Here is a 26,957-nt window from a genome sequence, read left to right on the forward strand (position 1 = left end):
TAGGTGGGTCAATTATAAATGGAATGTAATTAATGAAATGTAATAGCGGTTTATTTTTGTATTATTGTAACTATTTGTTTTATTACTGTGGAATTTCCAAAAGAAAGCATTTGTAAAAACATAAATAAAAAATAAAAAAAATAAAAAGTTGCATTACTGAAATAAATGCACTTTTCGACGATATTCTAATTTTCCGAGTTTCACCTGTAGATCCGTGGTTCCTAATGTAGGGCACACACCCCCACACACAGGGGGGCAATTTGATTTTTAAGGGGGGCAATTTGAGAAAGAGTTATTAACAGTGAATGGTCTTTTAGGCTTCCTCCATGTGAATAGGAGTTTACTTTTTGAATAATAGGAATTATATGTCACAGGGGGTGGGTATCAGGATTCTAGAGATGCTTAGGTGGGGCATGGCCAAAAAAAGGTTGAGAACCATCGATCTAGATACAATAAAACATAAAAGGGGGGTAGGAGAGAGAAAGGTATAGAGGGGAGGGAGGGGAGAGAGAGAGAGAGAGAGAGAGAGAAAGAAAGAAAGAAAGAAAGAAAGAAAGAAAGAAAGAAAGAAAGAAAGAAAGAAAGAAAGAAAGAGAAAAGAAAAGAGAAAAGTGAAACCCGCTCTTCTCTAAAAGAAATATAAAATACCAGTTCTGGTGGTTTTCTTTCTAGGAAGTAATCTAAAAGTTTCCTTTGAGGAAGGGATGGGAAACCTGGACCCCCCCCAAGCTAGTGTTGGAGCCCAGCTCCCATCCTCTTGTTGAAGTGCAGCAGGGATAATTCAGTTTAATTCTGTTAGTGCTAAAGTCAGCTAGCCCAAAGGTGGGGGCTGGTTGAAGTGTTGCTTAGCAACCAAGCTGAGGAGCACAATATTCAGCACATGATTGTGTCATTCTGAGGGAGTTTTCCCTCTCTATATTTGATTGACTGTCTTCCTGCTACGTGTAAGGCCTGGAGTAAGACAGACGATATTTCTCCCTTTCTCCTCAAATAATAAAATATTTTTGTTGAGTTTGTGAAAAACACACACACCAGTGCGATAGATCAGGGATGGGGAGTGTGAGGCCTGGAGGCTAAATGTCCCCCATGCCTCGTTTTCTGGACTCCATCTGTGCTGTTTAACTGACTTTGCTAACACAGCTCTGAGCACTGGCCATACTGATTGGAGCAGATGGTAGAGACCAATAGCATCTGGAGGGCCATAGGTTCTCTACCTTTGTTATACCGGCTGGGGCAACAATTGCCCTTCATAGCTGCCAAGTCTCCTGTATTCCCCGGGAAACCCCCGTTTTTCCGGCTGTCCCAGCCGAAAAAACGATTTTTTTTTTGTTTTCCCCCGGTTTATTCTGGCGCGGCGGCCATTTTGGAACTGGGCGGAGCATGCTGCTTTGCCCAGTTCCAAAATGGCTGCAGCGCGACTTCTGGCACAGCGGCCATTTTGGAACAGGGCAGAGCAGCATCAAAAGTAACTTCTGAGCATCCCCCGCCCAGTTCCAAAATGGCGGCAGCGCTACTTCCGGTCCAGTCCCTAATTTCTCAGGCCGGAACTTGGCAGCTATGTTGCCCTTGGCTCTTGACTTGTCCTCAAGGTGATCTTTGGTTCCATCCCTGCACAAAATATTTCAAGCAGGTGCTAATAACAGGGCGATATATCAATAATATCGTCCGAAACCAGTTTGAAGTCCATATAGTCGTACCGGTTTCATGATTTCTGACCTGGCTATTGATCACAAATCACGATGGGTGGATCTACACACAGGGGGGGGGGAACCCCCCGCTATAAATAAGTCGTGAATCAAATCATTATAACAAAAGAAAAAGAAAAAAACGCTATGTAAAATCGCATAGAAAAGGTTTTTTGCTCTACAGCGCCATCTGGTGTTGCATGTTTATAGCACATTCTAAAAATTGTTTTTTGACTAATGTAGCTGAGTCCTCTGTGTGTGTGTGTGTGCGCGCGCGCGCGCTGTACAAAAATTACAATGTGGGGAAAACCATGAAGCCAGCCAATGCTTCTCTCGATTCCTCCACCGGTTCAGCTTTCCCCAGCCTCGTGAAGGGGTGGGGGTGGGGCAGTGAATCACAAGAGCAGGCGCCGGCAAAAATCACGGTGCAGGAAAACCCGTGAAGCCAGCCAAAGCCTCTACATAGCTCCATGCTTATTCCAGGCACTGTGATATATCAGTATATTGTGATATTCCTAGGACTTTTAATCCTTCAAACACTTCTGCCTAGTTCGTGCTGATGTTCTCCTTTGGTTACAGAAATAAAAGTAAATAAATAAGCACTTCTCCGGTTCTGCATACACAGCCAGTCGGAAATGGATTTGAACTGTGGTCCTGGGATCCACATATTCCGACCACCTGCACTCATCAGTCTGGGATTTGTAGTAGCCAGAAGAGCTAAGATTTACTGATTTATGCAGTTCTGTTGCAAGAAGCATTTACTCAAGGCTGGGCTGTGTTGCCATAGTTCAGTTTTGCGCTTGCTGGAATATTGCACTCCAAAGCGTCAGCCTGAAGAAAGATCCTTTTGTTCAACCCACTCTGTGCAAGGCAGCGTCCAGCGGTTTCTTTCTCGGGGGGAGCTGAGAGTTGCTGAACAACAGCTCTGGGAGGCAGCAACACAATAGGGAAAGATTTAGCAGCTTAAAGTCAAAACCACCTATTGTTTCAGTCAAGCAGTGCTAAGGTCGGGCTGGGGCACACGCATTCTAATGTGTCAGCCAGGGCAGAATGTTATGTGGCCTTTCCCCTTAAAAAAAGAGCTAGAGAAAGATTCTAGTCCTCATGGTTGTATGCAAAAGGATCAAATTAAATGGGAATGTGAGAGGGGGTCCAGCTCAGTATTGGCAGCAGCTCTCTAGAGCAGGCATCCCCAAACTTCGGCCCTCCAGATGTTTTGGACTACAATTCCCATCATCCCTGACCACTGGTCCTCTTAGCTAGGGATCATGGGGGTTGTAGGCCAGAAAATCTGGAGGGCCGCAGTTTGGGGATGCCTGCTCTAGAGTAACAAACAGGGATATGTCAAGCATAGCTGCCAAGTTATCCCTTTTTTACAGGGATTTTCCCTTATGCTGAATAGGCTTCCTCGCGAGAAAAGGGAAAACTTGGCAGCTATGATGTCAAGGCATGAACGAGGGATGTTTTCTTTTGGGGGGAATAATTTGTATTAGATTTTTATCAAGAGAGATACAAAAATTATTATCAAATATCTTTTTGTTGTCCAGACTAAAACACTATAACCTAGTTAAAGTAAATACAGTACATAGATCCAGAGGGAAGGAAAGAAAAAAGAGGGGGAAAGAAAGAAAAATAAAGAGAGAGAGAGAAGAAAGATTAAAAGGGAGAGACGTGGGTCAAATTGAGATCCCTGGATGCCGGGTTGATGGCTGACATCTCTATCTGACAGGCCCCTCTAGCTTTCTTGAGCAGAAAAGCTCATTATTGCATCTATAGCCCACCTTTTTTCGGCAAGGAGCCCATGGTTCCTCACACCCCTCCTCAGTTAATCCCTACAACGACCCTGCAAGGTAGCCTAGGAGCCTGTGACTGACTCCAAGGTTCACCCAGTGAGCTATATGACCGAGTGGGGATTTGAACCCTCAGCTCCTAGGTCCTGGTCTGACACTCTAACCCAGGCATGCCCAACCTGCGGCCCTCCAGATGTTTTGGCCTACAACGCCCATGATCCCTAGCTAGCAGGACCAGTGGTCAGGGATGATGGGAATTGTAGTCCAAAACATCTGGAGGGCCGAAGTTTGGGCATGCCTGCTCTAACCAATACACCACACTGCCTTCCTAGAGTACTTCTGCTATGGGGCAGCTGTATAAATTAAGTAGGCAAATAAATATGTGGAAAGCAAAACGTCACTTAGAGCAGGATCTGAAATATTTTCCTCGAAGCTTGAATTTGTTTTATTTGGGGTTGTTCTGTTGGTGGTTTTAATGTGTTACGAACCTTTTTGACATTCCCCCCCCCTTTAAAATATAAAGCAGTCTAGAAATGAACGGAATAACAACAACAACAACAATTTCACTGCAAAAAATTAAATAAAAGGGTGGCTAGACCATACTGTCGAGAAATTCGTTAAGCGTGCGGCTATTTGCCCCATTCGTAAGTCGAAAAATTCGGTTGTCGAGTCGTTCGTAAGTCGAGGTACCACTGTATATCTGGGTTACTGACACTGTATTGGGCAGTTTGAAGAATCTTGCTTCTATGGTGTGAGAAGTAACTGAGCTGGCAAACTCCCAAAGGCCAGCCTTTTATATTTCCCTCCGTCAGACGGCGAGAACAAGGGCCAAGTTGGATCAATGCGGGGTTGTTTTTTTTCCCCAACCCGAAAATAATAGAGAGGCCTCACTTTGGAACCCTGTTGCCTTTTTAAGAATGGAAGAACCTTTTGAAAGCAGGCGTAATCTTTTGCTAGATCAGGTCAAGGAGACGGGAGAGCTCCCAGGCTTTTGGGGCGTGAGAAGAATCTGGAGGAGGAATGGGCGCTGTTTTATTCCGAGTGCACCCAGAACTAGTTTATCAGGTAACAGGATAAGCAGCCAGAGGCAAGCATACAAATAGACTTGTAGAAATCTCTTTAGTGAGAGGCGCCTTGAAATCTTGTTAAGGTTAGGGTAGCTAGGTGGCCTAATTCACAGGGGACCATCGTCCTTTTAAAGTGCTGCCCGGTTTAATTTTGAAAAATTAAATATTGTTATCATTCCTGTTCTGTGCTCCTGCAATTTTTTCTTTTTCTTTTTTTGCATTTGACTTTGTTCTGCGATATTTTTTTGGCATCATTCAGAGATTTCTTTCAGTTATGAATCACCATATTAAAAAATTAACGTAATAATAGTTCTTTTAATTGGGAGGGGGTGGCGCTGTGGGTTAAACCACAGAGTCTAGGGCTTGCTGATCAGAAGGTTGGCGGTTCGAATCCCTGCAACAGGGTGAGCTCCCGTTGCTCGGTCCCAGCTCCTGCTCACCTAGCAGTGCAAAAGCACATCAAAGTGCAAGTAGATAAATAGGGACCACTCCGGCGGGAAGGTAAACGGCGTTTCCGTGCGCTGCTCTGGTTCGCCAGAAGCAGCTTTGTCATGCTGGCCACATGACCTGGAAGCTGTCTGCGGACAAACGCCGGCTCCCTCGGCCTATAGAGCGAGATGAGCGCTGCAACCCCAGAGTCGGACACGACTGGACCTGATGGTCAGGGGCCCCTTTACCTTTACCTAGTTCTTTTAATTAGCTGATTCATAAATTATAAAAAGTGTCCTGGGGCACGATGGGCTCCCCAACCCCTTTTTCCGTTTTTTAAATGATAGTGTTTTGTGTAAACAGCTTAGGGATTTCACGCGTTAAGCGGCGTACGGATATTGAAAATAAATTAAAAGCGATCTCGCTTGCGTTTCCATGCCTGCACTAGGATTCTGGAAATGTAGTTGGTTCAGAGTGCAGAAATTCGTCAAGCGACAGCCTGTCCCCCTCACAGAGCTAAAATTCCCAACGTGGTTTCCTAAGAAATCCCATTTCTGTGTGAATTGTAGGTCTGTATTGGGACTGGGTGATCTCCCAAGAACTTTTAGTGCCCTGGACAAAAAACTCTGTGGTTCCCAGGGTTCTTGGAGGGAGGCTGTGGCTGTATGAAGCGGTATGATGCTGCTTTGAATATTCAGATGGGGGCCTCTTTCTGCCATCCTAAGCCACCTGAAATTCTCATTTCTGTAAACGCGCCATCTCTGGGATAGATCAGCTTGAAGAGCGTGAGACACGGAATCTCAGGGTCTTGGATTCGAGACTCACATTGGGCAAAGGGATGAGGAATGAATGAATCTTTATTTGCGTCAGCCATAGCAATAAAACAACAGTACAATATACAAAGAATAGAAATAAAAAGTCAATTATATAAAATACATTTTTACGGTTTTGAATCGATAGTCAAATAGTGGATCTTATTCTGATTGTCCCAGCTAAAAACCTTGCCACCTTTGCTGTCACTTGCTCATCTTGATCTGCCAAGAGAAAGGACACTGTGGCAGTGGCTGGGCGACACGGAATGGACAATAAAAGAGGGGTGATAATCTCATTCCTCAAGTCTTTATAAAGAGTGCAAGCCAGCAGGGCATGTGCCACCGATTCGGTACTGCCATCTCCACAGGGACATGAGCGTTTTTCGTGTGGAATTTGTTGGAATCGTCCCTCAAGTACAGCCATGGGCAATACCTTCAATCTTGCAAGGGTAAAAGCGTGTCTATATTTTGGAATTTGCTAGGTTATGCAAATAGGGTGCCAGAGAGTCGAAATGGGAAGGTGGCAAATAGTCATACCATGGGCAAAATTTCCTTCTTGTGGCCAAGTTGTTCTGACGCTCGATAACATTTAGGCGCTGACAAATTAGATTGCTTGCTTTACTAAAACCCAAAGTGAGTAGCTGTTGTGGTGATAAACCTCACAAGGGTGAGGTTTTTTATATACAGTTTTGATCCAGGCGCTCTTGTGACAATCTTGCAGCACTAGGGATATTAGACCGGGGGGATTTGAGTTTAGGCGAAGCCAATAGCTAAGTGTCCTACGCCAGATCCACATTGGGCAAAAGATTCCTGCATTGCAGGGGGTTGGACTAGATGACCACATGATCCCTTCCAACTCTGCAGTTCTATAACTTTTCCACCCACCCTCCCCTGTTAAAAATCTTTCAGCGGTTGTGTGGGCCATCTCTCAAAGTCTGGCACAGGAACAATCTGTGACGCTTTCAATGCCGGAAGCCAATCCCGGGGGGGGGGGGGCAATTCCTCATTTAACCAAATTTTTAGCATGCATGGAATATTTTCCCCTTTCGGGGACGCCGACAGCTTTGTCATCATCGTGAGACCTGAAAGCCTGCTCAGCTGATGCTGATGTGGATCCTGTTTCCTCCTAATTTCCTGGCCCCATGGCGTTTGACTGGGCATGCTCCTGTCCCAGCCAATGGCAACGGGGGAATGCCCCATGCTGAGTCATGCTTGGGTGGTGCGTTCCTCTTGGTGAATGATAGTAGGGGAAAGAATGACTCGGCCAGTTGACAGGGTCAGGGCATGAAGGCAGATTTTCATAGCCAGAGAGGGAGGTCAGGTTTCAGGAAGGTCTCTGTGTGTGGGCCAAGCAGCTGGAGATTAAAAATATAGCACATCAAAGCTGTTCAGATGCACAGGCTGCCGGATGCTCCTGGTTTTTGGAACATGACTGTGCTAAAAGTTATGAGGAGAGCTGTTTTCTTGCTGCTGAGAGGCAGTGGGGTCTAGCAGTCAGAGTTTTGCACTGGGGGTGGCAAAAGAGGCGGGTTCAAATCCCCACTCAGCCACGGAGCTCACTGGGCCAGTTTCGGACGAAATATAATTTATTATTTATACCCTGCCCATCTGGCTGGGTTTCCCCCCAGCCACTCTGGGCGGTTTCCAACAGAACACTAAAAACAGAAGAAAACTTCAAACATTAAAAACCTCCCGAAACAGGGCTGCCTTCAGATGTCTTCTAAAAGTCAGGTAGTTGTTTATTTCCTTGACATCTGATGGGAGGGCATTCCACAGGGCGGGCGCCACTACTGAGAAGGGCCTCTGCCTGGTTCCCTGTAACATCGCTTCTAGTGTCCGGGCTGAATGATGGGGGTGGAGACGCTCCTTCAGGTATACTGGGCCGAGGCCCTTTAGGGCTTTAAAGGTCAGCACCAACACTTTGAATTGTGCTCGGAAACGTATTGGGTGCCAACGTAGGTCTTTCAGGACCGGTGTTATGTGGTCTCGGCGGCCGCTCCCAGTCACCAGTCTAGCTGCCGCATTCTGGATTAATTGTAGTTTCCCGGTCACCTTCAAAGGTAGCCCGACGCAGAGCGCATTGCAGTAGTCCAAGCGGGAGATAACTAGAGTATGCACCACTCTGGCGAGACAGTCCACGGGCAGGTAGGGTCTCAGCCTGCATACCAGATGGAGCTGGTAGACAGCCACCCTGGACACAGAATTGACCTGTGCCTCCATAGACAGCTGAGAGTCCAAAATGACTCCCAGGCTGTGCACCTGGTCCTTCAGGGGTACAGTTACCCCATTCAGTTACCCACACCTGCCCGCCTCCTGTCCCCCACAAACAGTTCTTCTGTCTTGTCGTGATTCAGCCTAAATCTGTTAGCCGCCATCCATTTTCCAGAGAGTCCAGACACTCACTCTCTTTCTCTCTCCATGCCACTACAGGATGATATTCTTGGCTAATGCGTTTTGCAATCCTGTCTGATGTTTGCTTGCGAAAGCTGGAACTTTTGAGCAGGGGAGAGAGAGGTTGGGTTAGGTTAGAGGTGGCTGAAATGATAACTGATCACAAAGGATAGAAAATGCCTGGCAGCAGCTTACAACATCTGTAGGCGGGCGTGAAAACAGGCGAATGTCTCGTTAGGTGTTCTGCAACTAAGGAGGATTAATGCACACACACGTGAATCCTATAAAATTGAATGAGGGATCCTTTTTTATTTCCAACCACAGAGTGGTGTAAGAGTCAATCCCTCTTCAGGGGGAACTCTGTGAGAGAACTAGGCGTCTCCTAAAAACAATAAGCACTGAAGCTCACTGGGTGACCTCAGGCCAGTCACTTGATGAAAAACAATGGCCTCTGGTCTATTTTTTGGGAATCCCAGAACATGTTTAAGTTTTTACTCTTTCTCACTATACGTTGGAATCTACTCTGGATCAATATTGAGTAGAATTTCCATGACAGAGGTACGCTCACCCAGGCAGGAGGAGAGAAGAGTGTTGATGCCATTCTTTTGCAAATGGGGGTTGATTTTATTTCCGCTTTGCTTTATTTTCACCCCTAGGTGGCATCGCTGGCGGGATTGAGATTTGCATTACATTCCCCACAGAGTATGTGAAAACGCAGCTTCAGCTGGATGAGAAAGCAAACCCGCCTCGCTACAAAGGAATTGGTAAGTCTTCACCAGGCAGTAGGACCAGATCGGTCTCTCACCGATTCCCGCAAGCAAACCAAAACATGACCCTGGCCAGTCTGTTCTGAGAGGTGCCATGGGGGAAGAGCCACATTTTGCAGGTGGATGGATGTGTGGTTATTTACTTGGTTATTTAAACAATGAAATATTAGGTTATTGAGCTGGGATATGTACTCGCTTCGTGCAGCCCTTCAAGTAGGTGGGGGCACAAGCCCAGAAGCCAAAGTTAACCACAGTTTCCTGTTTACATGTGAACTGGGAAACTATGTGTGAGGGGGAAACAGTACAGAGAGCCCCCTCCCATCTTGAGGACCAGTTCGTCCAATAGCAGCAGAGCAAGCGGGGAGGGGGAAGAGTCCAGTGGGGAAGGAGGAAGTAGGAGACAGGGCTCTGGCAGGATAGCAGAGCCTCTGTTGCATGTGAGAGAGGAAGAGAGAGCGGGGGGGGGGAAAGGGGGGGAGAAGGAAAACATGGAAAGGAGACCCTTTTTCCCTCCGGTTCCGGAATTACGCAGGAGGAAACGCGGAAAGAGATTTGGGGTGCCCAGACTCTTATGTTGGAAGAAAACGCGGGAAGCGCCATTCCAGGGTTCTGACCCAGACTGAGAACATGTATCCTGTACAGCCCTAGCACTGTAAATAGCCTGCACACAATAAAAGCATGAAAAGGCAACGGTTTGGAGAGTCGTTACTCTAGAGTAGTCGCAGTGCCTCCTCTGTGACACTATGGTTCAGAGACTTTCAAAGAAGTGATGGTTAAACGTTGGCGTATGAATCCTGACTAGTTTAGAAGTTGTTAACCATAGTTTCCCAGTTCTAACTGTGGCTTCCTGGCTCTCTCACACAAGAATGGCTTGCATGAAAAGGGGAGCACAGTCTGGCTTATTAAGCCAGGATTCAACCATACAACCACAACCATTAGAGATTGTGGGTCTGTGTAGCTCAGGGCGGTCTCCCGTGGTTTGAAGTGCTTCTTTCAGGGTGACTGGTGCAGCACGAGAGGGTCTCTCTCGTCTCTGCTACCTGAAGGGACAGGGGTGGCACTGTGGTCTAAACCACTGAGCCTCTTGGGCTTGCCAATCAGAAGGTCGGCGGTTCGAATCCCAGCGACGGGGTGAGCTCCCTTTGCTTTGTCCCAGCTCCTGCCAACCTAGCAGTTCGAAAGCACGCCAGTGCAAGTAGATAATTAGGTACTGCTCCGGCGGGTAGGGGACCCAGGTGGCGCTGTGGTTAAACCACTGAGCCTAGGGCTTGCTGATCAGAAAGTCGGCGGTTCGAATCCCTGCGACGGGGTGAGCTCCCGTTGCTTGGTCCCAGCTCCTGCCCACCTAGCAGTTTGAAAGCACGCCAGTGCAAGTAGATAATTAGGTGCCGCTCTGGCGGGTAGGTAAACGGCATTTTCGTCACGGTGTCCTGTTGCGCCAGAAGTGGCTGGGACCAAGCAACTGCCAACCTTCCAATCAGCAAGACCTAGGCTCTGTGGTTTAACCCACAGCGCCACCCGCATCCCCTAATAATAATAATTAATAATTAATAAATAAATGCAAACAGATGCCCTACCACCGAGCTACAGCACTCAATAGGTACTGCAGTGTGAAAACAGGGTGGAAATGTCAGCATTATAATCGGGGAAACGGGTGTCTGAGTTCACCCACAGTCCCTGTGATGCCACATGTTAGAATCAGAAAAATCTGCATCAGCCACTAGCCATAGCAGTAAAATAAAATGTACTGAAGGTAGAGGTAAAAACTTCACTATAGAAAATACATTTTGGGGGTTTGCATCAAGAATCAAATCATATCTCAAATAATGAGATAATCAAATTATCTCATTAGACATGATAAATCTATCTTTAGCCATCTCACCCCTTGCTTTTCCTGTGGAACCAATCGCAGTAGTAAAGAGTCGTAAATTCTTCTTGCAAGACCAAATGCGGTCATAAACAGTCCGGTTTCCCACCACCCTTTTGAGTGGTGCCCCCCTCCCCACCCTCTCACTATATGTGGGGATCTGGTGACTTCTGCTTCAGTGTATCTGAAGAAGTGTGCATGCACACGAAAGCTCATACCAATGACAAACTTAATTGGTCTCTAAGGTGCTACTGGAAGGAATTTTTTTTATTTTGCTTCGACTACGGCATTCCAACATGGCTACCTACCTGCAAATAATAGATCTTGTTCTAATTGCCTCCACTAAAAACCTTGCCGTTTTTGCCGTCACCTGATCATCTTGATCTGCTAGAACAGGGATGTCCAACCGGTCGGTCGCGATCAACTTGTCGTTCCCTGGGAGGTTTTGGTTGATCGTGGGGTCTTTTTCCTTAGCTTCGGGTAAAGAGCATTCGGCCCTGCCCCCTTGCCCCATCCTGCATTCGTGCATGATTGCTAGAACGGAAGACAGAATTTTCTCTGTGAGGCCGATCGTCCCCTGAGCGATCTTATGGTGGGGGGAAAAAAGCTCAACAGCTTTGACCTGAAACCCCCCCCCCCAAAAAAGGGGGTAGATCACTGCCAGGTTTTTATCCCATGAGTAGATCCCAGTCTCTTGGGAGTTCGATGGCCCTGTGCTACGAAGAAAGGACACAGTAGCAATGGTTGAGGGACCCACCATGGACAATACTGGTAGTAGAGGGCTAATAACCTTAATCCTCAAATCTTTATAAACACATGCGCCACTGACTCAATACTGCCATCTTCACAGGGACATAATCTCTTTTCCACTGGATTTTTTATTATTTTTTTGGAAATTGACCCTCAGGTACAACCAAATCTTGCGAAAGTGAAAGCGCCTCTGTATTTTGGAATTCTTTAAATTTTGCAAATAGGGTGCCCAAGTGTCAAAATGACTATGTGGAAAATAATCATGTTGTTGTTGTTTAGTCGTTTAGTCGTGTCCAACTCTTCGTGACCCCATGGACTAGAGCACGCCAGGCACTCCTGTCTTGCACTGCCTCCCGCAGTTTGGTCAGACTCATGTTCGTAGCTTCGAGAACACTGTCCAACCATCTCGTCCTCTGTCGTCCCCTTCTCCTAGTGCCCTCCATCTTTCCCAACATCAGGGTCTTTTCCAGGGAGTCTTCTCTTCTCATGAGGTGGCCATAAGTATTGGAGCCTCAGCTTCACGATCTGTCCTTCCAGTGAGCACTCAGGGCTGATTTCCTTCAGAATGGATAGGTTTGATCTTCTTGCAGTCCGTGGGACTCTCAAGAGTCTCCTCCAGCACCATAATTCAAAAGCATCAATTCTTCGGCGATCAGCCTTCTTTATGGTCCATATCATGGAAAATAAAATCATATGGTTTTAAAACCATATGGTTCTTTATGGTCCATATCATGGAAAATAATCATACCATGGGCAAAATTTCCTTATTGGACGCCACATGCCGTGGTGGTGGTGGTGGGGAGGTGTTTCCCACCCCCTCCCTTATTTATCTAGCCCAAGGAAACAAAGCCCTTCAAGGACCACCCTGTCCCTCGTGACATTCACTGGTGGCATGCAATGTGGCTGCCCAGTTGAGCCTGGCGGATGTCCCCTCAGCCCCCCCCCCGCCCCTTATTATAGCCTTGAGCTCTGACTGTTCTACCATACGATAGCAAGAAGGAAAGGAGCGACGGGGGGAAACTCGTGTGCCGCAGGCAGTGGCTCGATGACTCATCGCCTAGCCTGTTTGCCCGGCTGACTCGCTAAGGAGGTTGGCGGCATTCCAGCCCGGCTGGAGCATGCCAGATTTGCAACCGATGAGACACGCTGTGCTGCAGAACCCCCTTAGTTGCTTGGCACCGACTTCACTCTGCAGGTAGCAGCGGCACAGGGGCTGGTTGTACCCGGAGTCAGGGCAAGGATAGGGAGAGTCGTGCGGGAAGGCTTGAGAGCTGTGTGCCCACGTTAAATTTGTGCATGGAGAAAGGGGCCATTGAAGTGGGCTTTGTGCCGTTCTGGTGTCGCGCTGCTCTTAATGTGACATCCTCTCTCCCTGTCCCTCTTGACGTAGCCAAAAAACACATGGTTTAAAAGCAAAGGCTCGAGGGTAGCCAAGGATACGGAGCACTTCTGATTTGGCAGGAGAAACACTCGGCTCCCCTTGTAGGTCATCACAGGAGAGGCTGCTGAGTTTTCGGCCTGGCATGGCCTGCTTTGCAAACTCTCCTCCTTGACCACCCTGCAGAGAGCTAGTGGGCCGAAGCAGTAGAAGCTGGTTTATATCAGGTCAGACTCTTTGTCCACCTAGTTGTGGTCCAAACCACTGAGTCTCTTCGGCTTGCCGATTGGAAGGTCGGCGGTTCGAATCCCTGCAACAGAGTTATTATTATTAATAATAATAATTTGTTGTTGTTTAGTCGTTTAGTCGTGTCCGACTCTTCGTGACCCCATGGACCATAGCACGCCAGGCACTCCTGTCTTGCACTGCCTCCCGCAGCTTTGTCAAACTCATGTTCGTAGCTTCGATAACACTGTCCAACCATCTCGTCCTCTGTCGTCCCCTTCATGGATCAATGCCTTGTCGTGGCGAAGGGGCTTGAATAACTCAGAGAAGCTATGAGCTATGCCATGCAGGGCCACCCAAGATGGAGAGGTCATAGTGGAGAGTTTTGACTAAACGTGATCCACCTGGAGAAGGAACTGGCAAGCCACTCCAGTGTCCCTGCCAAGAAAACTCCATGGACAAAGACAACAGGCATATTATTAATAATAATAATTATTATTTATTCCCCAGCCACTCTGGGCGACTCCCAACAGAATATTAAGAACACGATAAAACATCAAACATTAAAAACTCCCCTAAACAGGGTTGCCTTCAGATGTCTTCTAAAAGTCAGATCGTTGTTTATTTCCTTGACATCTGATGGGCGGGCGTTCCACAGGGCGGGCGCCACTACCATTGCTCTGTCCCAGCTCCTGCCAACCTAGCAGTTTGAAAACATTCCAGCGCAAGTAGATAAATACTTACCGCTGCGGCGGGAAGGTAAACGGTCTTTCCGTGCGCTCTGGTTTCCGTCATGGTGTTCTGTTGCGCCAGTAGCGGTTTAGTCCTGCGGGCCACATGACCCGGAAAGCTGTCTGTGGACAAACGCCGGCTCCCTCAGCCTGGAAGCGAGATGAGCGCCGCAACCCCATAGTCGCCTTTGACTTTGACTGGACTTAACCGTCCAGGGGTCCTTTGCCTTCTTTACCTTTGTCCTATGTCCACACCATACAGCTAAAGCAGTGCGGTGCCACTTTAAACAGCCACAGCTCCCTCCAGAGAATCCTGGGAGCTGTAGTATGCTAAAGGCGCTGAGAGCTGCTGGAATGCCCCCATTCCTCCCCTTACAGAACTACATTTCCCAGAGTTCCCTGGGAAGAGGGATTGATTGTTAAACTGCTCCAGGATTTGTGAGGGGAGCAATAGCTCTCAGAATCCTGGGGGGGGGGGGGGAGCCATTAAATAGCTTTCATAGTGCATTAAATGAATGCCCACTCTCCCTTCCCATTTTTGTTTTATTTTTTGTATACATTTAAAACCCACCTTTCCTCCAAGGAGCTCAAAGAGGCATCTAAGTCTTTGTGGGAGTGGGGGGCGGGTGAGTATTTTGTTTCATTTTTTAACTATCCGCTTTGCATTTTTTTAATCCTGTATTTTTATCTTGTGAACCGTCCGGAGACCTTCAGATGAAGTTTAATAAATAAATAACCTGCCTTACAAGGCTGTTGTGGGGATCAAATGAAGAGGGGAATCGTAGAATCAGAGTTGGAAGGGAGCCCGAGGGTCATCTAGTCCAACCCCCTGCAATGCAGGAATATGCAGTCGTCCCATGCGGGGATCGAACCTGCAACCTCGGCGTTATCAACAGCACACCCCAACCGTGTATGCCACCCTTGAGCTCCTTGGAGGAAAGGTGGAGTATAAATGCAGTAAATTACAAAAATGGACTACGTGGATTTAATAATTGGTTCAGGGAATAGCGCAGAAATTAGATTGCCTTGAGTACAGAATGTCTAACTTGTTTAGGGTTTAGGGTTCATTACACACAGTCCTCAGAAGTGAGATGAGATGAGAATCTTTCTTAATTATGGCCCAGCAAAAATAAATCCCAGTTTGATTCTTGTTATTCATCTCAGCCTCGCGAAAAGCCAGATCTAATTGCAAAGACAGAGTATGGAGCTGATGATAAGTGTCTAGGGGTGACAAACCCTTCCAAGGAGACTGGAGGAAATAGCTACCGTACGTTTAGACAAGATTTATTTAAAGGCTGCGTGTGGATGGGGATTTGTTGGCGGTAAAAAATAATAATACTTTGTTTTAAAATGTCAGACAAAATTAAAATGGGAACAGTAATTTGTCTTGTTTGCTGAAGTTTATGGACCAAGAAGCAGGAGAGTTCAGACCCAGGAAAGTCGGCTTTTTTTAGAATAGGAAAAGCATTTAAAAATAAATAAATAGAGAAATTCAGCAGTGGCTAAGCTGCCTGAGTTCCTTCTAGAACATTCGTCCTAAAAAATAATGTTAGCCTGGCATCTGCTGAGGGAATCGTAGTTGGTTATTAGGGTTATTACAGTGATGCAAGACGAATTTAATTGGTTCTGCGAGTCAATTCGTTTTGCGAAAAAATCATCTTGCGAATCGCGGTTTCCCATGGGAATGCATTGAAATTTTTTTTTTTGCCCATAGGAACGCATTAATTAAATTTCAATGCATTCCTATGGGAAACTGCGATTCGCAAGATGAATTTTTCGCAAGACACACTCGTCTTGCGAAAAATTCATCTTGCAGGGCATTCGTCTTGCGAGGTACCACTGTAGTTCCAGTTCTGAAGGATGATGGGAGCTGTAGTCCTGCAACACTCAGAGGGCCGCAAGTTTCCCCATCCCTGGTATAGGATTATGGCCCCATCTGCACTATCCATTTAAAGAGCTTATGATACCACTTTATAAACAGTCGTGGCTTTCCCCAAATAATCCTGGGGAATGTGGTTTGCTATTGCTGCTAAGCGTTGTTAGGTGCCTTCCCTCGTTCCCCTCACGGACCTACAATTTCCAGAGTGGTGTAGCAGGGAACCCCTTTTCCCAGGGAATTCTGGGAGTTGTAGTTCCTTGAGCAGTACATGGGATCTTCTAAGACAGGCATGTCAAACCTGCGGCCCTCCAGATGTTTTGGACTACAATTCCCATCTTCCCCAACCACTGGTCCTGCTAGCTAGGGATCATGGGAGTTATAGGCCAAAACATCTGGAGGGCCGCAGGTTTGATATGCCTGTTCTAAGAGCTCTTGGCAAACTACAGTTCCCAGGATTCTTTGGGAGAAGCTATAAAACTTGTGCGGATGAGGCCTATACATAGCTGCCAAGTCTCCCGTATTCCCCGGGAAATCCCTGTTTTTCCAGCTGTTCCTAGCTGAAAAAACGGATTTTTTTGTTTCCCCCCTGTTTATTCTGGTGCGGCGGCCATTTTGGAACTGGGTGGAGCATGCTCAGAAGTGACTTTTGATGCTGCTCTGCCCAGTTCCAAAATGGCTGCAGTGCCACTTCTGGCGCAACTTCTGGGCAACGCAGCATCAAAAGTCACTTCTGAGCATGCTCCGCCCAGTTCCAAAATGGCGGCAGCGCTACTTCTGGTCTGCTATTTCCGACAGCAACTTGGCAGGTATGGGCCTATACAGTATGTTAAGCAGGGATTATCCTGTGTTTCACTGGATTTATTTCACTCCACCTGGTAATATATACTTCTGGTGTGGGCTGGAAGATGGCATATGTTCTTGTTGAAGTACAAAGCAGTACAGTGGTAGCTCGACATCCGAATGACTCAACTTCCGAAGGTTTCGACTTCTGAAGTCGACAACCCCGGAAGTCTTTTCACTGCGCTTCACGGGCACTTCGACAACCGAAGACTTCGACTCACGAAGAGCACCGCGGAACGGATCGTCTTTGTAAGTCGAGGTACCACTGTATTATTAACAATAAATCGTTCCCCAGTCACATTACTCTTTTCCTCCTTTTTCAGTGGACTGTGTCAAGGTGACCGTCCGAGATCATGGGATCAAGGGGCTCTATCGTGGCCTCAGCTCTCTGGTTTATGGTTCCATACCGAAAGCCGCCGTGAGGTAATCACTTTTGGATTTTTAATCATTTATTTAGTAGTACCGGTAGTTAGTTGTATTGGACTTCTTTGTCACTTTTTTTAAATACAAAATTTATAGTACTGGAATTTGGCTAAGTTGCTCAAAGATTCCTTAAAGCAGCGAACGATGAATAAATCGAATAAATAATATAATAATGGCAAGAGCAGCCTGTTCTCTTCTCCCCGGCCCGCTGTGCTCCTCCGCTTTCACGAGCCACCTTCTTTCTCTTTCCAGGTTTGGCATGTTTGAATTCCTCAGCAACCACATGAGAGACGCAGAAGGGAAGTTGGACAGCAAACGAGGGCTCCTGGCTGGCTTGGGGGCTGGCGTGGCTGAAGCGGTGCTTGTGGTGTGCCCTATGGAAACCATAAAAGTAAACACAAACATCCACACAAAAATGTGGTCTTTCTTTCTTTCTTTCTTTCTTTCTTTCTTTCTTTGTTTTCGGGTTGATTAAATGTGTATCCAACTTTTCAAGAACTTCTCCACAAAGCAGTTTACACACACACACACATATGTATATGTATGTATGTATATATATATATATATATCTGAAATAATCATCAAATAGGAAGTTGCCCTTTTCCCAAACGAGATGATTGGTTGATCTCTCTCAGTGGTGTTGACACCATGTGGCATCAAACTTAAGTCCTTCTCATAGCAGACCCATTGAAATGAATGGACCTAAGTTTGTTGTGTCCATTAATTTCAATAGGATACAAACTGCTGACTGGCAATAGCTGGTGTACTGGAAGAACCAGAGTAAAAACAAAACTAAGCCATGATAACTCCCTGAAACGAGATATAAGTAAGGTGAAAAAACTCAACTAATAATTCCTCAAAGAAAAATAATAGATTTAAATGTTCCAAAAGAAACTTTAATATAGAAAAGAAATAAATAACTCAAAATAACCTCTAAATAAAGTAAGGTCCCGGCTAAGTGACTCGTTTCACTGGAAAATATCTGTTTCCTCAGAAGGAAAATGTTAAGGGGCTGAGAAATATCATTGCTCTTTGAAACGGTTAAATAAAGGGCTGCAAAATCTCTCCTAGTTATGATGGTGTGTCTCCATTGTTCAGACTGCTCATGTAGTGGAAGAAGCAAAGATCACCAGTGTCAAAGCAATGATTCTTCAACATCAACTTCACTGGACTGGTCATGTTGTGCGGATGCCTGATGATCGTCTTCCGAAGCAACTACTCTATTCCGAACTTTAAAATGGAAAGCGTAATGCTGGTGGTCAACAAAAGAGGTTTAAAGATTGTCTCAAGGCAAATCTTTAAAAATGTAGTATAAACACCAGCAACTGGGAAACACTGGCCTGCGAGCGCTTCAGTTGGAGAACAGCCTTTACCAAAGGTGTCACGGGCTTTGAAGAAGCACGAACTCAGGACAAAAGGGAGAAACATGCTAAGAGGAAGGCCCGCTTGGCAAACCCTCACTGTGATCAACTCCTGCCCGGAAACCCAAGTCCCCACTGTGGAAGGACGTGTGGATCCAGAATTGGCCTCCACAGTCACTTAAGGACTCACTGTTAAGACTGTGTTTATGGAAGACAATTTTACTCGGCTACGAGTGATCACCAAAGAAAAGATAGCTCGCTAGAGATTCTGACACTCCCATATCATACCTGGGCGGCAGGTTTATTGGGTTGTTTTAGTTTTTTTTGTTTTTATTATGTATTTTGTGTTCCTATATTGTGATTTTATGTTGTAACCACCTGCGAGTATAGGGTGGTATACAAATTTAATTGATGATGATGGTGATTAATAATAATAATACCTGAAGATAGAATCTGAGAAGATTAAGGAGCTAAGAAGTTCCTTACTGGATCAGGCCCCAAATGCCCAGCTCAGTCCATTATCCTGTTCTCCTAGTGGCTAACTAGATACCATGGGAAGCCCACAACCTAGCAGCTGCCTTCTGCTGAGTCACCATTGGTCTAATATACAGTGGTACCTCTACTTACGAATGTTTCTACTTACGAATGGAGCTCCGTCCGCCATCTTGGATGCGGTTTAGATAGGATTTTTTCTACTTACGAATTTTTAGATAGGGTTGCTTCTACTTACGAATTTTTTCTCACAATGCATTCCTATGGGATTCGACTTACAATTTTTTTTCAACTTACAAATGTGTGTTCGGAACGCATTAAATTCGTAAGTAGAGGTACCACTGTACAGCAGTATTGTCTACACTGACAGGCAGCTACAGGTCTCCAGGATTTCTTAGCCCCAGCTGGAGATGCCAGGGGTTGATCCTGGGATCTCCTGCATGCAAGACAGATGTTCCACCACCGAGCTACGCCCCTTCCCTATTTAAGACACACACTCTCTCTTGCGCACACATCCTCACACACTGTTCAGGCTGCTGCACACAAACACAGACATGCCAAATGAATGACCTGTTTGGAAAAGGGCAGCACAGCAAGCTTCTGAAGACATGCAGTTGCAGCAAAATAAATGCTCGAGCGTCTTTTTCACAGGGTGGTTTCCTGCCCAGCTCCCAAAGGGGGGGGGGGAAGAGATGTGTGAATCTTTTGTGAAGCTGCCCATAAGGTTGAGCCTCAGGGAATTCTAACATCGGAACCCACCTTGTGGTGAACAGCAAACATTGCAAGGACATTTCCCACCCATCTCCCTCCTCTTTTGGGGTCTGGCCATCTTTGTTATCTGGGCTTGGGAGAAAGAAGCTCATCTTCCCGATGCATTTTGCCACACAGAAAGAGAAACAGGAGCTTGCCGCCTTCAGAGTGCATGTGAAAAACTGTGGAGGTTAAAACAGCATCATCGGGAGTATAGCATCTAGATCAAGGGAAGTAATAGTACCACTGTATTCTGCTCTGGTCAGACCTCACCTGGAGTACTGTGTCCAGTTCTGGGCACCACAGTTCAAGAAGGACACTGACAAGCTGGAACGTGTCCAGAGGGAGGGCAACCAAAATGGTCAAAGGCCTGGAAACGATGCCTTATGAGGAACGGCTTAGGGAGCTGGGTATGTTTAGCCTGGAGAAGAGAAGGTTAAGGGGTGATATGATAGCCATGTTCAAATATATTAAAGGATGTCATATAGAAGAGGGTGAAAGGTTGTTTTCTGCTGCTCCAGGGAAGCGGACACGGAGCAATGGATTCAAACTATAAGAAAGAAGATTCCACCTAAACATTAGGAAGAACTTCCTGACAGTAAGAGCTGTTCGGCAGTGGAATTTGCCGCCAAGGAATGTAGTGGTGTCTCCTTCTTTGGAGGTCTTTAAGCAGAGGCTTGACAGGCATATGTCAAGAATGCTTTGATGGTGTTTCCTGCTTGGCAGGGGGTTGGACTGGATGGCCCTGTGGTCTCTTCCAACTCTATGATTCTATGATTAACAAACTACAGTTCTCAGGGAGTTTTCCCCACCACTTACGCGCTGTTGTTGTGTGAGTGATGGGCTACAGAATGCAGCTGCCCCTTTTGGGAACAACCTAGTCTAGAAGGGGCTGGGTGAGTTAAAAAACACCTCTCTTGACTTGCCAGGAAGTGATCTGGTGGCTGTTCCTCCGCAGGTGAAGTTCATCCACGATCAGTGCTCTCCGCAGCCAAAATATCGAGGTTTCTTCCATGGGGTGCGAGAGATCATTCGGACACAAGGTGAGAACTGGCGTTTGTTAGCAGGGAGACGTCCTTGGCAAGGAGAACTTTGGGGGGCTTGCATAATTGGGAATGAGAAAGGAGCTGTCTGCCTTCAAATTGCAAGTAGGCGAAGCTTCAGATTTCTCAGTTTGGGGTCTCTTGAATGCTCTTTTGCTTGTACAGTCATACCTTGGTTTAAATACGCCTCAGTTTGAGTATTTTCAGTTTAAGTACTCTGTGGACCAGTCTGGAATGAATTAATCCACTTTCCATTACTTTCAATGGGAAAGTTCGCTTCAGGTTAAGTACGCTTCAGGTTAAGTACAGACTTCCGGAACCAATTGTGTTTGTAAACTGAGGTACCACTGTAGTAGTAGTAATAATAATAATAATAATAACAATAATAATAATAATAATAATATTTATACCTCGCCCATCTGGCTGGGTTTCCCCAGCCACACTGAGCAACTCCCAACAGAATATCAAAAACACGATGAAACATCAAACATTAAAAACTTCCCTAAACAGGGCTGCTGGTGCCCGAAAGGAACCGCATGCCCCACCGTTTTCATTTCTCACAATGCCCGGGGTCAAATCCACTTGTTGGGGGAGGGCATTGTGGGTACCAAAAAGGTGTTGGGCTCACAGACTCCGTCCCCGAGATGAGAAAATGAGAGTAGCCACATTCACAATATACTTTAAAGATTTTTTTTTATTAAAATTGTATGCCGCTTTTCATCCAAAGATCTTGGAGTGGTTCGCAGCATAAAAATACAAAATAAAAACAAGTGTCCTAATACCCCTTTAAGCAGTCATTGCTTCCCCCAAAGAATTCTGGGAGCCGTAGTTAACCGAGGTACCACTGTATCCGGGATGGGGAACCTGTGAGCTTCCAATGGCCATATAATGAAGGGGAATAATTAAGAGCCAGTGTGACTTAATGATTAGGGTGCTTGACTAGGACCTGGGAGACTTGGGTTTAATTTCCAACCCCCTGCAATGCAGGAATCTTGCCCATAACCACTGCTCGGTGGTCTTGAACCACCCACCTTCTGGCTAAGCGTCAAGAGCACTGATCCATTGCATCTGCGACTGGCTGCCCATCCACTGCGGGGCCAGGGTCAAGGTTATTTTACAAAGCCCTGAACAACTTCGGTCCCTGGGTACCTTGGCGGCCACCTGAACTCTTATCCCAGCTCAGGTCACTGTGATATCACCTGCTGGAGGCTTGCTGATCGTCCCCCAAGTTGGCGAGGCTTATTATCGGACAAGAACACGGAACCGAGGCTTTCGTGTCGTGAGCCCAGCCTTATGGGAATACTCTTGCCAAGAGAGAGTCAGCAGGCACCTTCTGTTTCAGCTTTTAAACGCCTGCAGAAATCTTTTCTATTCCATCGGGCTTATGCAAGCAATTAACGTACTCGGAAACGTACTGGCTCCCGGTACGTTTCCGAGCACAATTCAAAGTGTTGGTGCTGACCTTTAAAGCCCTAAACGGCCTCGGTCCAGTATACCTGAAGGAGCGTCTCCACCCCCATCGTTCTGCCCGGACACTGAGGTCCAGCGCCGAGGGCCTTCTGGCGGTTCCCTCGCTGCGAGAAGCCAAGTTACAGGGAACCAGGCAGAGGGCCTTCTCGGTAGTGGCACCCGACCTGTGGAACGCCCTCCCATCAGAGGTCAAAGAGAAAAACAACTACCAGACTTTTAGAGGACATCTGAAGACAGCCCTGTTTAGGGAAGCTTTTAATCTTTCAGAAATTAGTGTATTTTAATATTTCTGTTGGAAGCCGCCCAGAGTGGCTGGGGAAACCCAGCCATATGGGTGGGGTATAAATAATTTATTATTATTATTATTATTATTATTATTATTATTATTATCTCTTTCCACAATAGTTGGCTGATTTCTGGTTTTAATTTTGCATATGGCTTTTACATACAGTTGTTGTTGCGAACTGCTCTGGTATTCTCTTTACGAGTCAGTGGCTTATAAATATTTTTATAAATTGTGGTTTTCCTGCTGCCTTAATCTTCCTTCTTGGTCTTCTTTTCCTTTCTATTTTTGCTGCAGGCCTCAGGGGAACTTACCAAGGTTTGACAGCGACTGTCCTGAAACAGGGATCCAACCAGGCTATCCGCTTTTTCGTCATGACAGCTCTCAGGAATTGGTACAAAGGTATTTGGAACCCACCTTTCGGATATCATCTTTCTTCTTCTGGGTGGTAATCTGAGCGGTGTCCCAGATCTTCTAACCTGAAGGCTTTTGCCAAGGCAAAAAGAATAATATCCAAGCAGAGACCTGGGTTTTCTTTTCCCAGCATGCACTGGTCCCAATCACCAGCTTCTGCCCCACATATCTGGAGTAGGGCTGGAGAATATTTTTCAGCCTGAGGGCCACATTCCCTGCTGTGCAGCTTTCCAGGGGCCACATGCCAGCAGCGGGCCAGAGGCGTAAGCAGGCTGAACAACCAATGTGAATGTTCACCTTTGTATAGTAGGCTAGTTTCTACGCACCCCCTTCTCGAGACTCCATCCAGACATGCAAGAGCCATGAGCAGGGTTCAAGGACCACATCCCAGCAAGGCATTCAATTCAATGTTTTTATATGCTGCTTGCCACTTAGAGAGCAGTGTTTTGTCTTCTTTTTTCCCCCTTCTTTTTTGGAGTTTAAACATTTTAGGTCATACTGTATGTACACATATAACAGTAAAATAGCAGTACGACAACAGTAACAACATAAACCAGACATATTGGAGATGGTAGACAACATGCCGAAACAGAGAACAGTGTTAGTGGGTGGCTTTATGTATAAAATAGGTAAAGGTAAAGGGACCCCTGACCATTAGGTCCAGTCGTGACCGACTCTGGGGTTGTGACGCTCATCTCACGCTATTGGCCAAAGGAGCCGGTGTACACCTTCCAGGTCATGTGGCCAGCATGACAAAGCCGCTTCTGGCAAACCAGAGCAGCACACGGAAACGTCATTTACCTTCCCGCTTGGAGCAGTGCCTATTTATCTAACTTGCATTTTGACGTACTTTTGAACTGCTAGGTTGGCAGGAGCTGGGACCGAGAAACGGGAGCTCACCCCGTCACAGGGATTTGAACCGCCGACCTTCTGATCAGCAAGCCCTAGGCTCTGTGGTTTAACCCACAATGCCACCTGCGTCCCATCACCACCTGCGTCTCATGTATAAAATAATAGCATGTAAATAACATACTGTTCTTTGCAACTGAGCCACTAAGGGGCGCTGTTCACCCAGCTTCTTGCTCAGTGTTGCATAGCTGAGTGGCGAGCACAAATTATGCCCACCTATTCATCCCCCCCCCCTGTATTTTAAAATGCACCTTTGGAGAAAGTGCAATTCTAAAAATAAAATAGAGTCCCTTAACTCAGGGGTGGTGGTGGTGGTGGGGAAGACACCCCACATTTAACAAAAAGCAGGTCTTTCAATCCAGATAAACTCAGTGCTTCTCCTCTGCTCTTGAGTCGATTGAGTATTCTCTACCTTTAAACAAAAAACAAAAAAAATACAGTTTCCTATAAATACAGGCGGTGCGGTGGGTTAAACCACAGAGCCTAGGGCTTGCTGATCAGAAAGTCGGCGGTTCAAATCCGCGTGATGGGGTGAGCTCCCGTTGCTTGGTCCCAGCTCCTGCCAACCTAGCAGTTCGAAAGCACGTCAAAGTGCAAGTAGATAAATAGGAACCGCTACAGCGGGAAGGTAAACAGTGTTTCCATGTGCTGCTCTGGTTCGCCAGAAGTGGCTTTGTCATGCTGGCCACATGACCTGGAAGCTATACGCCGGCTCCCTTGGCCAATAATGCGAGATGAGCGCCGCAACCCCAGAGTCGGTCACGACTGGACCTAATGGTCAGGGGTCCTTTTCCTTTACCTTTTATAAATACAGTAGCTCGGTTGCTTAGAGTGTGGTGCCACTAACAGGCTGCCAATTAGTTTTCGGGATTCAGTGCTGGTTTTGACCTATCGAGACTTTTGTGGCTCCTAGTATCAAACCCTCTCCCCATGGGAATCAGCTTAGAAACTGAGTCCATCATCAGAGGCCCTTCTTCATGTGTTCTGTTTGAAGGAAGTGCAGAAAGTGGCAGCAGAAGAAGGGGCCTTTTCAGTGCTGGCTCCCTGCTTTGCAGAGAAGCACATCTGGCACCAGTGTTGCGTCATTTTTGGTGACAGGTGAAAACATCCTTGTTTACCCAGGCATACGGTTTTTAATTGGGGGATAGGTTGATATATCTGTGGCCTTCGTTGTGCTTCGTTGTGTGGTGTAGTGGTTAAGAGCGGCAGACTCGTAATCTGGGGAACCGGGTTCGAGTCTCCACTCCTCCACATGCAGCTGCTGGGTGACCTTGGGCTAGTCACACTTCTCTGAAGTCTCTCAGCCCCACTCACCTCACAGAGTGTTTGTTGTGGGGGAGGAAGGGAAAGGAGAATGTTAGCCGCTTTGAGACTCCTTAGGGTAGTGATAAAGCGGGATACCAAATCCAAACTACTACTACTCTTCTTCTTCTTCTTCTTCTTCTTCTTCTTCTTCTTCTTCTTCTTCTTCTTCTTCTTCTTCTTCTTCTCTGCTAAGTAAGGTGGCTGGGACTTGTTCCTTCGGAAAAGGTTCTCAGGCCAGTGTTTTAGTTTGTTTGAATGTGTTTGTTTTATTTTTACTGTGTAAGCCGCTTTGAGGCGCTTAAGTGCAAAATCGCAACTAATAAAGTTTATTTATTTATTTATTATTAGCATTATCAACATTATCGTCACGAGAGGCAGGGTGTTGTAGTGGTTAGAGCAGGCACCCCCAAACTTCGGCCCTCCAGATGTTTTGGACTACAATTCCCATCTTCCCCGACCACTGGTCCTGTTAGCTAGGGATCATGGGAGTTGTAGGCCAAAACATCTGGAGGGCCGCAGTTTGGGGGTACCTGGGTTAGAGTGTCAGGCTAGGACCTTGGGAGACCAGGGTTCGAATCCCCACTGGGCCACGAAGCTCTCTGGGTGACCTTGGGCCCATCACTCACTCTGAGCCTCAACTACCTCACAGGTTGTTGTGGGAATTAAATAAGGATTGGGAGAGCCACCTTGAGCTCCTTGGAGAAAAAGGTGGGAGATAAATGCAAACAACAACAATAACATGCACTTTTAAAATTCAAGCCATATTTCCATTTCAGAGTGAGTTGACTCTTGGCACCCTTGTTTTCTGCTCTGTTTCCTCTCATGCCTCGTCCTCATCTTCCTTCCCCTTCCCCTTCTAGGAGATAACCCAAATAAAACCATCAACCCGCTTGTTACTGGGTTGTTTGGGGCGATCGCCGGTGCAGCCAGCGTCTTTGGCAACACGCCACTGGATGTCGTGAAGACCAGGATGCAGGTACGCTCAAACCTCTGAACTTCTCTTCAAGGAAAGCCTTGTAGGTCAGATTCACACTGGGCCAACCTTCCAACTGGGCCATATTTCAATGGTGGGCGTGAACAGAGAGGCAAAGGGAGCTGGGGTTAAAAATTACATTTCACCTGCACTCTTTTATATAAATGGGAGTGGGAATGGCGCACAGGAAAGGGAAAGCCCCAACCCTAGGAGTAGAGTTGCCAGACTCAATAGAGGGCAGGACTTCTGTGCCTTTAATTGCCCTGCTCTCTTTTGAGTCTGGAAACCTTAAAGAGAAACCAGCAGACCCTTTGCTTGGAAATTAGACAAAGGGCCTGCTGGTTTCTCTTTATGGTTTCCAGACTCAAAAGAGAGCAGGGCAATTAAAGGCACAGAAGTCCTGTCCTCTATTGAGTCTGGCAACCCTACCTAGGAGTACGGCGGGGCGGATGAAAAGGATTGACAGGTGGTGGCCCATGTGGGTGGAGTTTCCTAGAAGTGGAGGGGCAGATTAAGTCCAGGAACCAGAGGTTCCCTACCAAGTAATTAATCCCTATATATGCCTGATCTCTCCCCCCCCCTGCCAATCTTCTTATACAGGGCCTGGAGGCTCACAAGTACAAAAGCACCTGGGACTGTGGCTATCAGATCATGAAATATGAAGGACCTCTTGCGTGAGTCTCTCTTGGTTTTATATTTATCTTAATTATTTGTTAATTATTTGTTCATTTAGAGCAGTGTTTCCCAACCTTGTGCCTCCAGCTGTTTTCGGACTACAATTCCCATCATTCCTGACCACTGGTCTTGCTAGCTAGGGATGATGGGAGTTGTAGTCCCAAAACATCTGGAGGCACAAGGTTGGGAAACACTGATTTAGAGCATTTGTGCTCCACTCTTCAGCCCCCAAAGGCTCCTGGAGTGGC

The 26,957-nt window shown here is 46.6% G+C and overlaps 1 protein-coding gene across 1 annotated transcript in view; it reads left to right on the plus strand.

Moving 5' to 3' along the window:
* Positions 1-26,957, plus strand: part of SLC25A1 (solute carrier family 25 member 1) — a 53,824-nt gene that overhangs the window by 21,526 nt on the left and 5,341 nt on the right. The window contains exons 2-8 of the mRNA XM_035098027.2: positions 8,831-8,938; positions 16,935-17,034; positions 17,287-17,425; positions 20,596-20,680; positions 22,731-22,835; positions 25,922-26,037; positions 26,635-26,708. Coding sequence (XP_034953918.1) covers positions 8,831-8,938; positions 16,935-17,034; positions 17,287-17,425; positions 20,596-20,680; positions 22,731-22,835; positions 25,922-26,037; positions 26,635-26,708 — 727 coding nt within the window. The remainder of the gene's footprint in view (positions 1-8,830; positions 8,939-16,934; positions 17,035-17,286; positions 17,426-20,595; positions 20,681-22,730; positions 22,836-25,921; positions 26,038-26,634; positions 26,709-26,957) is intronic.

Source organism: Zootoca vivipara, chromosome 17 (genome assembly GCF_963506605.1).
Source record: "Zootoca vivipara chromosome 17, rZooViv1.1, whole genome shotgun sequence".
Lineage (NCBI taxonomy): Eukaryota > Metazoa > Chordata > Lepidosauria > Squamata > Lacertidae > Zootoca > Zootoca vivipara.